Source organism: Mauremys mutica, chromosome 7, assembly GCF_020497125.1.
Source record: "Mauremys mutica isolate MM-2020 ecotype Southern chromosome 7, ASM2049712v1, whole genome shotgun sequence".
NCBI classification, from domain to species: Eukaryota; Metazoa; Chordata; order Testudines; family Geoemydidae; genus Mauremys; species Mauremys mutica.
In genome coordinates this window covers 43,073,832-43,088,722 of record NC_059078.1, presented here as the reverse complement: position 1 = coordinate 43,088,722, position 14,891 = coordinate 43,073,832, and the positions used below count along the sequence as shown (strand labels likewise).

Genomic DNA, 14,891 nt, shown 5'->3' with positions numbered 1-14,891 from the left:
CCGCTATCTGTGTGCTATCTAAATTGTAAAATATGCTTACCTGAAAGTTTGGGGAGAACTGTGGTATCCTGGAAAAGCACTCTAAATTGCACTGGAATGAGAGCCCTTTTTCTCAAATGCAGGACTGTAAATGGCTGCAGTGAAATATATGTTAGTGGGAAATTTGGTTTATTATTGTCACCAGGGGTTCTTGATAGGAATTAATTTGTTTGGAACTAATCGTACTCCATGTGAACATGTCCCTATGAGCACATGTATTATATTTACATTGGTGTTAATGCAGCACAAACAATAATAATTACTTGTGGGGTGCTGGGAGGCAAGTTTTTTGACCTTCATTTCAAAATTAAATTAGTACAGTATGGCTGTACTAAACAAAAAAAAAAGTTAACATTTTTTGAAGGATTTATAGGCCTGTTGAAACTGTCTTCCTATAACAAGAATTTAGGCCCGTTTCTTTCTATGATATTTATCTAGTGGTCACTCATGATAGCTGCATTGAGTGGGCTGTAAAATTATAGGAATTGCTATGCCATATCAAAGCCAAGGGCCATTATTCTATCGCTGACAGTTGCCAGCACCAGATCCTGCAGAGAAATAGCAAGAAACACCACAGTAGGCAGATGTGAGATAATCTTCTCCCCAATCTATAATTGATAGAGATTGTTTTAAGACCTGATGCATGAGGTCATACGTTTATTATCAAAAGGCTAAAATTTAGTGAGTAAGGCTAACGATGGAAACAGAAATGTGTATATATAAAACTAAATATAATATGCTTCACAGAGTCTAAACTTAACTTCATCAGGCTAAAACCTTTGTCTAAAATAGTTTCTCAGCTAAAGTAATCTCTCAGTGTCTCCAGCCAACATGGTTGGGATCCCTCTTTCATGAATTCAAAAAGCACTGATCTTTTTGCTTTCTCAGTGAAGGACGAAAAGGTGTCCTTTTTGCTTTCCCGTTGTATCTCCAAAGTTCATTGTTTTGTCCCCAGAGTCAGGATAACAACTGTGGTTCATTCCCATGTGTGCTGACTCCATGTTGCCTTCACATCCTCATGTCGCTGTCATATGCAAACAGGCTTCCATTGTGTTAGCTTTCAATGCTTATTTTACATGTGAACCAAGGCAAACATATACATCCTTTGTCTAGTCAAAACCTGCTTGTTAAGCCTGTTTTGATTCAGTCTTTAAAACATATTTCCCTGTGTGTGTGTGTGTGTGTGTGTGTGTGTGTGTGTACACACATACACAGCTCTGTAAATATCAATCCTACATACATCTCACAATGATTATGAGGATCAATATGACATAAGCTTTTAGTAGAGATCTCATTTGACAGTCTTTGCTTTCATAGTATTTGTGCATTGTGGTGGGTGTAGTGAGTTTGTCAAGCCAGTCAGAAGTTACTGTTACAGAACAATGAACCGTTTTGCCAGTTGTCATTGAGTGGTTCTTAGGGTCACAGGCAGTAAGGTGACACAGAACAAGATCTAGCAACCTCATGCTGAAAATCCTGTTTTAATGGGGTTGGAAAAAAGAGGCTTACCGGGGGCTAGAGCGCCTCCTGTTGGGTGGGTGCAAACCTGCACACACTTTCTTCACAGTTTGCTACCCTCTCCCTTCCCCCCACCCCCATCAGCTGTTGCCTTTGCCAGGTGGGTCTTCAGTGGCTCAGCCCTCCGGCCGAGTCAGACACAGTCAATATGCATGCATGCACAAACCCTTTCTGGGATAAAAGGTCCAACAGTCCAGAAGGACTACTGAGGAAAGGGAGAGAAAACAAGTTCAGTCTCAGCTTTCCTTTCCCCTCCCAATCTCTTTCTCCTTTTGGAGTGGTGGTGGATTGGGCTTTTGCAGTGGGAGAAAGAAGCTCATTTCCAGTTTTCATGAGTGTGTCATGTGGACCTAGAGAATGTCATGAATAATTTTGTTTGGACTTAATGTTACTGCATCCTGAGTAGGGAAAAGATCATCCCCTGGGACAAAGATAGAAACACTAGGAAAAGTAAATTTGCATGGGGTTTGGGATTAAGCAGATTATAAAACATTAAAAAGTAATTTAAAGAGACCCTTGTAAATAGACAAAATAGGAAAGGACTGAAAGGATAGTGACAAAACCTTTCAACATTCTTCTCTATTGCTGTTCGTCAGTGACATTGATGTATTAATTTGTAGGCAGGTAACTTGATCAATGACAAATCCTGACTAATATGAATTATTTTAAATAAATAAATAAATAAAAAGCAGCATGGCTTGGTGGAATCTTTTCCAGCAACTCTGGCTGCTCCTTCAGTCTTGAACATTTTTAAAGAATAGGTACATGTGTAAAATACCTATTCAGTGTGTAAACTTTAAACAAGTTTCCACTTAGAATTTCCACAGGAAATGGATCCCTGCTAGTGTTTAATAGACTTTTGTTTAGTTAAAAGGTTTCTAGAAGCCTGGGAACCTTTTTTGTTCTGTGGAATGGTTTCCCCATGCGCAGTGCTGTAACCTCTGTAACTCTGCCGTAACAGAGCACTTTTTAATGGGACTTATAAGATACATATAACAGACCTAAAAAGACAGGGATGGGTGCATATATTTATCTCTATATTGAAGGATCTCTCCATTAATATACTCTTTCTGTTGTCCCGGGGCAACTTTCTATAGTACGGTGCTTTCTGATGAGAGGGTTCCATTTTTAACAATCAGATGACTAGGCCGGTCAACTGGATGTGCCATGCAGAAGACCTGGTCTTGATGGCCAGTTTCTTATTGCCCAGTGCAGCAGAAACTTCAAGCAATGGGGAGATAGCATGTTTATCCCATAGACTATAGGGAGTGTCTTGTGGTTCAACAGACACCCTTACACCTAATTAAGTACAACCATGTATATCGCCAGTTAGCCATTCCTATCTTTTGTTTGAAAGATAATAGTGATGTTGGAGAAGAAAAACATGGGTATGAGAAGATCCTTTAGGATTATAATAAAAGTTCTGTCTAGCTTAAGGCTTTCTATAGTTACTCTCACCATCTGTTTATCTAAAAACCTTCATAGTAGCTATAGAGAGTGCTGAATTCTGGAAGGAACTTTTGATTAATTGAAACCTTTGCTATGATTAGCTGTCTACAAGACTATGAATTCCAGGTAAAAGCTTTTGAATACAAGTAAAGGAGAAAAAACAGAAGGTCATAACAAAATGCAGGAGATACTCAGGTGGCTGTTTGTGATCATTTTGAGAATGCCTTTCAGCAAACAGATTTAAGCTTACTTGTCAAAGCTGTAATTTGTAATGCTGTTCTTGGCAGGCATTCCCTAATAAAGAAATACTAAGGTGTTATTCTTTATTGCTGTTTAGACAGCTCATCACAATGAGCAGAGTGCATCAAACAAACTGTTATTGAATTAATATAAACTTAACTTGGAATTCATGCTTCAGAAAGGTGTTTAGATAATAAGGGCCCAACCCTTCCCTCGTGGGAGTAAACAGGAATTCTACCAGTTACTTTGATGGGAGGAAGATCATGGCCTAACTTCTTTGGGTAGGGGCTGTGCTCTTGTTCTGGTTTGTACAGCACTAGCACAGGAGAATCCCAGTCGGTGACTAAGGCTTCTCTGCACCATGATAATACAAATAATAATAATAATTGAAGCACATGCATGCTGTACAGCAGGAGGGCGGTCTTGAAATACTTTGAAAGCTGTAGAAATCATGACTGGATCAGACCACAGTACTATTTAGAGTGCCTTTTCTCTATGCTGCTTCTGAATAGAACTGTGAGAAGAATGTGAGAATAGGTTAGGAGACTAGTTAACGAGATTTTTCAGCTTCAGGCCACCAGCTGGAATTCAAACTAGGCCAGCATTAAACATCTCTTAATTTGTCATCTAGTGGTGGATGCCTGACGTGAGAAGCTAGTGATCTAATCCCTATCACACAATATACTAATGCCTTCTGGGCATTTTCATCAAACAGTCTAATGCCTGAACTGAATGTCCATGAACACTCAACTAACCTCTGAACACTACCATATAGCTCATCCCTCTAGATCCAAGTTGAGGCACATTTAGCATTTTCACTGCTGGTGCCTGTGCTATAACTGATATGTGGATAAACATAACTCTCAAGGATCAGAGAGTTTACCAATGTTTGAATACTTTGGTGCTTATCCGAGTGGCAGCCCCAACCTCATGCTTTCTGAGGTTCGCTCCTGCTTATGATTTCATAGTGAGAGTCATCTCAATGTTGTTGTTTTTCCATTTAAAGTCAAATCAGATATTATCATATGTAGAGCCATCACTTACCACTTATCCCACTTTCTGTACGATTTTCAGAGAGGGGAAAAACTTTGGTCCAGAAGAAGCCCACCATGTACCCAGAATGGAAATCTTCCTTTGATGCCCACATCTATGAAGGGCGTGTCATTCAAATTGTTCTCATGAAGGCAGCAGAAGACCCACTGTCTGAGGTTACCGTAGGGGTATCAGTCTTGGCAGAGAGGTGCAAGAAGGGCAATGGCAAAGCAGAGTTCTGGGTAAGTGCGAAGATGAATCCATTCAAGATCACTCTATTATGTTTTTTGTCTTGTTTGATTTCACTCAAGCTGAACAGACTTGTCATTTTGCTTTTAAAATATGAGTGTTTGCTCCCTTTTGACATGCAGGGCAGTCTGTCTAAGTAAGACAGTTATTTTAGAACTGCTAATGATGTAGATAATGAAATGCCAATGTCCATGAAGTTGATAGTAAAATCCTAGGCTTCAGTGTCTGAAAATAATGACCCGTATCACACTCAGAATTTATCTTAAAAAGTGTGATCAGCATATATGTTAATAGAGTTGGATTATCATAATGAACATGTATATGATAAAAAGTGAAGCTAATTCTAAGTCTCTTTCATTTTGTATATTGCTTTTCAAAAATAATAATAAATAATTTCTACTTGTGCTGGAACAAGTTTTCCTTTCTTCCTGACCCCCAGCTATTTGATCACCCTTTCTTGCCCTCATATCCTGTGACACATGTGATCAGTTCTGTTTACAAATGCAGTTTTGAATGCCTTGTTTCTAAACAAAAGCTCACTGTTGCAATGATTATAATTTTGTCTCTGCTATTTACATGGCAAATGATTTGCAAACCTGTTAAAACTTCCTCATTAAATAAATAGACGATAAAAAAATCTTTTGGATGCCACTGTCTCATCTTGCCCTTGAGTAAAGAGCAGCTCTGTCTTATGGGATGAGGGTCTGGTTTATCTCAAAAGATTGAATGTTTTCTCAGTAGTCCTGTGGTCTCCATATATATTATTTTACTAAATGAGTTCTCCCATAAAACCTTGACTCAAGCATAGAAAAATAACAAAGTAAGGGAACCTTGTGTTTAAAATGGCTTCAAGTTAAGCAATATAAAATTCATCAAAACTTTCATGGTTGCTTCATGACATTTTACAAATTTCCTAAACACAGTTCTGAGTCTGAGTTAATCATTTTGGAAATGATTCTGGGTAGACATTGAAAACCTGAAGTGACAAAAAGATGGAAACGTTCAAAATTATTTTTTCAATAGAAATGGGATCAGAACCCTGGATCTGAACATTCAAACATCTGGTGAAGTTCAGATCAGAATTCAAATTTTGCAGCCTGTGTACATCTCTAATATTTAATATATTGATGTTTTCATTTGATTAATTTGACTTAACTGATTTTTCATTAACTAAAATCCCAACTGTCATATTACAAAACTGTTTCCCTGACCCCTTCTACACTTTGATAGTTTCATACATTTGAAGTGAACAAGGAAATATTTTACTAATGTATTTGTGATTTCCCCTTTTTCCTCATTTACTGAGGTAGACCAGACCCTAGTCCCATAATACAGAGTTGCTGTATCACTCAAGGTCAAGATGAATTAGTGGCATCCAACAGAATTGTTTTGGTATTTTGAAGTGCTTGTTCTCATTACTTACAGCAGAGGAATAATCTATGTTTAAAATATTAGTGGGTCTCTGCATATTAAATCAGTCATTCAGAAATACATGCCTAATAATTCAGAGTCTATAAACTGAGGGAAGTGCCTATGCTTGCCATAATTTGAATGTGACCTCTCCATTTATTATGGTTGGGGGCACCCAATTATGATTGTACCCAGTAAGAAAGTATGGAGATATATAGTCTCACCCCCTATGCATGTAAGGGTAAAAGTTGACTCCAGAGAGCTCTACCGGAAGGCTGCTGTGTCTGATAATACAGGAACCTGTCTATCTCTGCCCGTGAGAGAGACAAGATACGTGAGGTAATCTTTTATTGGCCCAACTTTTGGTGGTGGAAGGGACAAGCTTTTTTGCTTCACACAGCTCTCCTTCAGGTCTGCGGAAGGTAACCAGTTCGTCTAAGCTAAATACAAAGTGAGACAGATAGTTAAGCATAAGGGGTGCACACATGCTGTAGGTGTCCACTTAAAATGATGTGGGCAATTAAGGGTTAACAGGTAGTGGAGTGTGTTACAAATTGTGGTAAAGAGCCATAAAACCCAATGTCTTTGTTAAGTCTGTGGTTTTAGTGTCTAGCAGAGTTATGAATTTAAGTTCCCACACTTGTCTTTTGAAGGTATTATGCAGGTTTCGTTTGAGGAAAAGGACTGAGAGGTCAGTATGTTGCTTTGTGACAACTGTTTTCCCAAGGATGATATTATATTTTTGTCTTGTATCGTTTCTCTGAGTGAGTTTATTCAGGAGCATAGTGATTGTCCAGTTTCATCCACATAGTTGTTTTGGGGGCCTTTGATTCACTGGATGAGGTACACCACAGGTTGTGATAGGTATGTGTGGGGCCCACTGATCTTGAAAGATGTGATGTGGTGTGTATTGATCATCATAACAGTGGAGATATGTCTACAGGTTTTACATCTGCTGTTCTGGCAGGCTTCTGGTGCCACTTTTAGTTAGTGTGCCCTGGTCTGTGCAGAACTTGCTTGTAATGACGACCGTGGTGAGGCTGGGGGGTTGTTGGAAGTCCAGAAGTGGGGGGATTGAGATGTGGTCCCCATCCAGTATGGGTTGTAATTGTTTGATGATACCTCATATGGGTTCTAGTGTGGGGTGGTAGGTGACAATAGGGGTTTTCAGTCAGTGAGTTTTTTGTATTGTATTTTGTCTTTATTGAAGCGGGTTCTCTCAGGGTATTTGGGTGATCTGTTCCATGATGTGATATACTTCTCTGTAGAGAGAAGTGAAGGCAGACTTAGTGTTTAGTGAAGGCAGTCTTAAGTGCATTTAGTGTATCCCAGTCTTCCTCTTTGGAGCAAATTCTGCAGTATCTGAGTGCCAGGCTGTAGATAACCAATTTCTTGGTGTGTCTAGGGTGGTTACTGGATCTGTGGAGGGAAGTGTGATGATCCATGAGTTTCTTGTATATAGTCAATTTTTTTAAGCCGATGTTGGTGTCCAGGAAGTCAATACTAGAGAAGTGTTCTAGAGTAAGTTTGATGGATGGATGCTGGTGGTTAGATTTCCATCGCAACTTCATGAGGGAGCTTAGGCTGTCTGTCCAGAGGATGAAGAAATAATTAATGTATCTCAGGCATATCTTTGGTTTTGTGGCATGTGTTTCCAGAAATTCTTCCCTGAGGTGGCCGTTGAAGAGGTTGGCAGATTGGGGAGCCATCCTAATACCCATGGCTGTTCCTATGGCTTGGACAAAGTGTTTGTTGTTAAATGAGTTTGGTGATGTTTGTTGACAGTGGATTTCTGAGCATTGTACATTATCTTGTAGGTATTTGAGGCAGGCAGTGATACTGTTATGGTGAGGGATACTGGTGTATAGGGAGATGACATCTGTGGTGGCAAGGATGGTGTTCTGTGGAAGGTTGATGCAGTTTCTGGAGGAAGTTGATAGTGTCTTGGAGGAAGCTGGCCCTTTGTGTGGTGAGTTGTTTGAGGATGGTTTTGTGTATCATGATCTTCCTTCAGTAAGAGTGCCATGGCGAGATATGGGTCTGCCTGGTTTCCTTTGTTTGTGTATCTTGAGAAGCAAGTAGAATGTCCCTTAGGTGGACCATGAGGGATGAGATGGTAGTTTTTCTTAGAGATGTTTGAGGAAGGATTTGATGGTGTCTTTAAATTCCTGTGTAAATTGTGGGGTGGGGTGGTCTTTGCGTTCTTTATAGTAGGTGAGGTCAGAGAGTGTCTGTTGACCTCATTGGCACAGCCATCTGATTAAGGACTACAATGGTGCCTGATTTGAGGAATTCAAGGATGGTATAGCTGTTCTTTGAGTGGTGAACAGATGGTGGTGAATGTGATGTTTTTGTTGCGGATTTCAGTCAATTTTTTTTTTGTTCCTGAAGCAATCAATGTAATGATCCAGTCTGTGCTTTCGTCTGCTGTGGGAGGGTCCAGTCAGATTATTCTTTTTTCTTGTGACTGACTGTGGGGATGTGATAGTTGAGGCGGTGTTGTCTTTGTTGTGAAAGAATTCTTTGAGGCAGAGTCAGCAGAGGAATGTTTGTAGTTCTCCACATGTTAGTTCCAGTTCAGAAGAAGTTCATTTCCTTAGAGAGTACGGATAGCTCAGTTCCAGTTAGGGGTAGTCTTGATAGATTGATGTGAGGGTAGTGTGTGGTATCCATGTAGTAGGCCTCTGCCTTTCACAACATGGATAGTGGGGTGAGTGTGGAGGAAAATTTTACTCAATGAGAGTGGGCTGACCTGACCTCCTTAGAAGCTCTTATGTTATTCTGATGTTTAAAGCTTGCATCAAAGCAGCTAGGTTTTCCCAGAACTCAATTTCTCAAGGAGAGAGTGTACCACTGGGTGTCTTGGTGCGGGAAGAGGGAACAAACAAGTGCCAGCTTGCGCAGTGAGTTCCAGAGTCGTCCTGCCAGTGCACAGCAGGATGGCTCAGGACAGTTGGTGGAGAACAATAGTGGGGAGTATTCTTGTTGCTGCTCTGAAGAGGAGTGAGTGGAGTGCATCATTTCTTGGTGTGTGCAACACGCTGCAGTATATGTGCTTAAAGGCAGAGGGTTGGGAAGGTGGTTTGGTTGCATCCATAACCAACAAACCACTCCTCCCTTTGGGAAGCAGGTGTGGTAGCTTCATGGGCCCCTCTTAGCCCTTTCTGAATGCTATTTATATAGGCCCAGGGGGTTGTTACATGCATCTGTTGGGTACAGGAAGGCCTTTTGCACCTTTTACAAGTACGTTTCTGTAGCACAGAGCAGGGTTTGGCTCTCAGCAGATTCTAATCAATGTGGAAACAGGTATTTTAACTGCACCCAGTGATACAGGCACAGCAAAATCTAAATGGTGCAACACAGGATATTTCACCACAGGATGAGGCTTGATTGTATTGCTTCACTAATGTTCTGAAAATGGATGCTGCTGCACTCGAAGGCCTCGCCTCATCTTGCTGAAGGAGAGAGAGCCTTAACCATTAGGTTCTTCCCCAATCCAGTCTGATCTTCCAGAAAAACATAGAGGCCAGTGAAGAGCAATGAAAAGGAAAATGACATTCCTGACCATGTCTTCGTATGTGTTTGCACTGTACCGAGCACTGTTCAGGCCCTGATATTAGTTGTAACTTTTGGATGCTACCATACTATAAGTAATAATAAATGATAACATGGGGAACGGGGTGAGGAGAGGTATCTAGAATGAGAGTCCAAGTCATTCCATTGATGCCAGATGCAGAGTGCTACACACACCAATATGGTAGTGGTATGCACTTTAAACTTACAGAGGTATAGAAGATTATGGGCCAAACAGATTTTAGAGGACATCTATATTAAAACGTGCTTAATTCTAATTTTATTTACATATATTGCTTGGATACAATATTAAAGGATTTGTTCACCCTTTGTATTCCAATGTAACACTTTCAAACTTTGCACAGTGACCTTGGGTTCCCTGCAGTTCTTCAGACCTGCATGTTTCATTTTTTGGACATTAAAAATAAAAAAGGGTGAATTTGAGCACAGGTGAATGGTACTGTATAGATAGCATTGTAGACTGAAGTCCTCTGTTACCCATGCAACAGGTACAGTGCAAGCAGCAGCAATGCAAGCTTCCTCCATATTGCGTTAATCCTGACCGGAAGGGACCATATCTTGGGCCGAGAAGGTAGTTCAGTCTCCAATGATCTGTCTTAGGTCTGCCTGCAGAGACCGCCAACTAATAGGAGTTGTGTTTTTGAATCCTTGTCCACCTCTAACTTTACATAGACAAGCAAACATTCATCACATGGTAATGACTTTTGGTCATTAACAACCATCATCTGATTTTAATCACTGACCTACGGATGAAAAACTCCATTCTCCCACTACATTTCTGTCTACCATCTAGCTCTCTAGTGATCCTTATGTGGTGTCTGGCCCTGACATAACAGAGGAGAAAGTCAGAAATGCAATCCAGGAAATGAAGAGTGGTAAGGTAGTGGGATCTGATGAAGTGATGGTGGACTTGATGAAAGTCTTGGGCGAGAGAGACATAAAATGGATGAACAGAGTCATTAAAACCATATGGCAAGACAAGAGAATTCCTGAAGACAGATGCCAGGCTATGCTGGTCCTAATACATAAGAAGGGAAGCATCAATTAACATGGAAACTGTTGATGGATAAAACTGTTGTTGCATGGGATGAAGATACTGGAAGCGAGGGATAGGAGAATGATGGAACCCCTCATTGAACAAAAGTAGTTCAGCTTTAGGAAAGGGACACAGTGCCATCTTTGTAATTCGGTAAGGGATAGAAAAGCAGTTAGAATACCAACAGGATAGTTTATGGACTTTTATCAACCCAGAAGGATGCTCACACCAGCCTGAGGTTTAATAACTATGGTGCATGCTCTGTACAGGTGACCTAAAAGAGTGATCTGAACATGTTTTGGAAAAACAAGTCCCTTTGAAGTGTAAGTCACACTGCACCGGGGTTGGCCCTAACTCCCTCTACTGTTTATCATACTGGTGGACTATGTCAGCAGGAAGATCAGTGTAAATCAAAATTAAGAAAATAAAAAACTAACCACTCAGTCAGTTGTCTTGATTACAGCAGAAACGAAACAAAAAGCTCAACAACACTTTGACTGTACTGCACAGTCTGTCTGACACTGGTACATCAAAGCAATGAAAGAGGCAAGAAGAGGTAAAAAGAAATAAAGTTGGCATTGTCACTGTAATGAAATACAAGGGGTTTGGAGAAATATCCCTGTTTCCAAAGTCATTATCCTGTAATTTTACTTAAATGACACTTTCTAATTCTATTGAGAAATATCAATTAAACTAAATCACTGCAATTGTCCTGTCAACCCAATAATTCACTATTGGTCTTTCCTCTCACAGCTTGACTTACAACCTCAAGGGAAGGTATTGATGGCTGTGCAATATCTTCTAGAAGATGCAGGTAAAGTAACCATTTTATTTTTGTCAAGTACCAACATTTGTAATGTTTTCTTATATTTTGTTTTCTACAAATGAAATCACATTGTGGAAAGTGCATTGTTCCAGAAAAATTGTACTCAGTGGAATTTTCTTATGTATGAAGTTTTAATTCCATCACTTTATGCAAGACTAGTGTTGGGTGCATATCTAATGTATCTATCTCAGATACTTATATAGCCTCCACTGCGGTAGCATTTAAGCACCTCACAATCTTTAATGTATCTTGGCTGACAACACCTCTGTGAGGTAAGGAAGTGCTGTTCTGGAACTGAGGTATAGAGAGGTTAATTGACTTGTCCACTATCACACAGGAAGTTTGTGATGGAGCAAGGAATTGAACACGCATCTTCCAAGTCCCAGGGTAGTGTCCTAACCACTGAAGCTAAAAACCATATGACTGAGTGAAATAATTGAATGTGTGTCAGCATGTGGATAAAGTCAGTGCTGTACCATTTTATTTTAAATGCTGTAAATTTTGTATATATTGGGAAGGAATTAATATAGTTTATGGAGGAAAACTAGGGGTAATGGGATACAATTAAGGAAGGGGACATTTAGGCTGAAAAATGGGGAACATTTCCTGACAGGTTGTAAATAACTTCCTAGAGGAAGTGATAGAAACCCCATCACTTGGGATGTTTTAAACTCAGACTGAACAGTGGACTTTTAACAGTCCTGCACTGGCAGAGAGATGAGCTGAATTACGTACCACTGATAGCTCTCATCTGTCTCTGTCTTCTGTGGTTTTATACTGTGTGCCCAGTAAATTAGAAGCCGTAGCACTATGACCCACTGTGTCTCCAAAATAATTGTGCCTATTTGGAGATGGCAAAAAGATTCATGTCATGATTGGAATGAAACTCTGCTTGTTTCATTTCTACTCACATGCCTAAGACTAGAAGAGTTTAATACAGTTTGAATTTCATTTCAAAATATTTGCACAACACTAATTAGGACACTTTCACCTCCAGATCACCAGTTCAAATCCCATCTAGTTTGGAAATGCTTTGCCACCTGCTGTTTGTTTGACCTACGCAAATGGAGCTGATGGACTCAGCCCAGATCTGTTGCTATTAGACAAGTGTTGACATTTAAAAAATCAGTCCCCTAGTTAGCGGTAACGCTTGTTGGAATTCCGAGAGAGGAACAAAGAACTAAACACATTCATGGGGGAATGATGGGGCAGAAAGGCTGTACTCTTGTTACATGTGGTGTGACTATTCTATGGATAAGACATACAAGCTTCTTTCTCCAGGGCTCCCCATCTGGCAATTCTCCCTGCACTTGTTAGTCTATGCACTCCCCATCTGTGGCCCCATAAAGTCCAAATATCTCTTTATCAACTTCCTTCTGGCACTGGAAGAGGAATCTGGACTGGAGGGTGGGTGATACCTCTACAAGAGTGGGGTCTTTTTCTGGTCTCTCAACAATGCATTCATTCAGCCAGAGTTCCTCTAGGCAGCATTCACTGACTTCTTGGACTATTCATATAAATGGGCATTGTCTAGAGTTCTCCATCTCTGAATCCTTTGTTTTGACCCCAGTACTTGCACCCTCATCCCTGCTTTTTTAATTCTTTGGCCTCCATACTTAGTTAAATCCTGGCCTGTATAACCCCTCCTTTACTTGAGGGATAGGACTTTTGTTCTTTGGTGGGCTCCACCTACTTACCCAAGATTCAAATAGGCTGGCACCTTTGACATTTGCATAGAAAAATAAATAAAGGAAAAAAGTATTTTTAGTGGAAAAGAATCTGCTGCAGGTAATGTTTGTATGTTCTAGTAATCCTTTTATGTTTAAAGATATTTTAAAAGAATGTCAAGGAAACGGGAGTTTAAAAAAATCAAGCTAAAAATGATTCTATTGTAGTGAAACTCTTCAACATGAAGTCCTTTTGCACCACATGTACCATCTGTGTGAAACCTACTGTATGGTTACTAAAGATAAAATGTGGTGTGAAATGTGTGATCACAGAGTTCTCGTTTGGACATACCATTAATGATTGTTCTCTTAAGTAATAAAACTTTGTAAAGCAACAAAATTTGTGCGAATCTGAAGGACTTCTGAACAGAAATCTCTTCAAAATCTGAATGCTTTATTTATATATATATGGTCAACACTATTCCAGTCTGGGTTCAAACTGGCATCAGGGAAGTGTGTTAGGAAACATTTCTCTTGGTCCACACTCATCGCTGGTTCACATGCAAGATTGCTGCAGATTAGAGAGTAGTACTATGACAGCGTATGTATTGACAAACATATGGATAATGCATAGAAATCTGATTGTCAAAAGCTTGCAATGTTCTGGGCTGAGAGTGAGCAAAGTGAACATTTCTAAACATGTTTTGATGGTTAATTTAACAAGACTGAGGCCTGTCTTTGTCTCACTAAGGAGTATGAAAAATAATCATAGTTTGCACTGTAAATACCATAGAATTTTGCAAGTTATCACACACAAGCCTATACTCTCTTCTCAAAGATTTAGTTTAACAGTGATGTGCTGTTACGAAAATTCTAATATAGTATACAGCATGCTAGCATGCTGTGAGAACTATGATAAATAATTAAAACTAAATGGCAATTATCAAAACAAATGGAGAAAATAGATGTAATATCATTGTGCTTTTTTTCCTCCTTTGTTAAATCGTAAGTTTCTCAGTTGTTGTGAATTAGTGAAATCATCCTATAATTAACACAGAGAGAGTGTTAATCTGTAGTGTTGTTAAACATTTGGATAAAGTCAGTATCCAAGACAGTTTGCTCTTTATTCTCATCAATCTAAATCTAAATTCTAAATCTGCCTTTCTCTTTTTATACTTCATTTTATGATCAGGCAAGTTTGGCAGTTTCAGTAAAACAAAAAAGATATTTGGAATGGCCATTCTGTGTGTTTATATCTAGGGAGTGTTACATATTTTTCAGCATTAATCTTGCCTTTATTGCTGACATGACTTCTTGCTTAGAAATTAAAAAGGAACATTAGAAAACTAGGGAGAGCAGAGTACTAATATTCTTATACTATAGGGGAAAGGCTTGTAGGGGAAACTGATTTTCCCTGAGGCATTCTATTTTTTCAATTTACACCAGAAAACTAAGGATAAGATTTGTAAAAGTATTTAGATGTACAAGTCCCCTTGAAAGACTTGTGCTCCTAAGTCACTAAGGTGTTTCCAAAAATTTCACCTTGTTTCTTATACTGTGTAGGGCTTTGTTTTTATAAGATAAATATTATTCCACTAACATAACATATGAGGTGTTTGCTTAATGACAGTTAGAAATACACTTAGAAGTTTAGACCAATTAACACTCTACAGGGTGGACACTGCTTCACTTGTTTTGAATTGGGTACTGCATGATCTTTACATGCTCCCTTAATTAGCTCTGAATATATCTTTTTACATAAGAGTTTTGGCTACTTGCTTCTGAGTCATTCTAACCTACATTATAAAAGATGTGTGTGACATTATTGACA

The 14,891-nt window shown here is 39.4% G+C and overlaps 1 protein-coding gene across 3 annotated transcripts in view; it reads left to right on the top strand.

Moving 5' to 3' along the window:
• The window catches only part of PRKCD (protein kinase C delta), a 121,657-nt gene that overhangs the window by 73,318 nt on the left and 33,448 nt on the right, over positions 1–14,891 (top strand). For all 3 annotated transcript variants that reach the window (XM_045025590.1, XM_045025591.1, XM_045025589.1), the window contains exons 3-4: positions 4,321–4,520; positions 11,321–11,381. In XM_045025590.1, the coding sequence (XP_044881525.1) occupies positions 4,321–4,520; positions 11,321–11,381 (261 nt within the window). The remainder of the gene's footprint in view (positions 1–4,320; positions 4,521–11,320; positions 11,382–14,891) is intronic.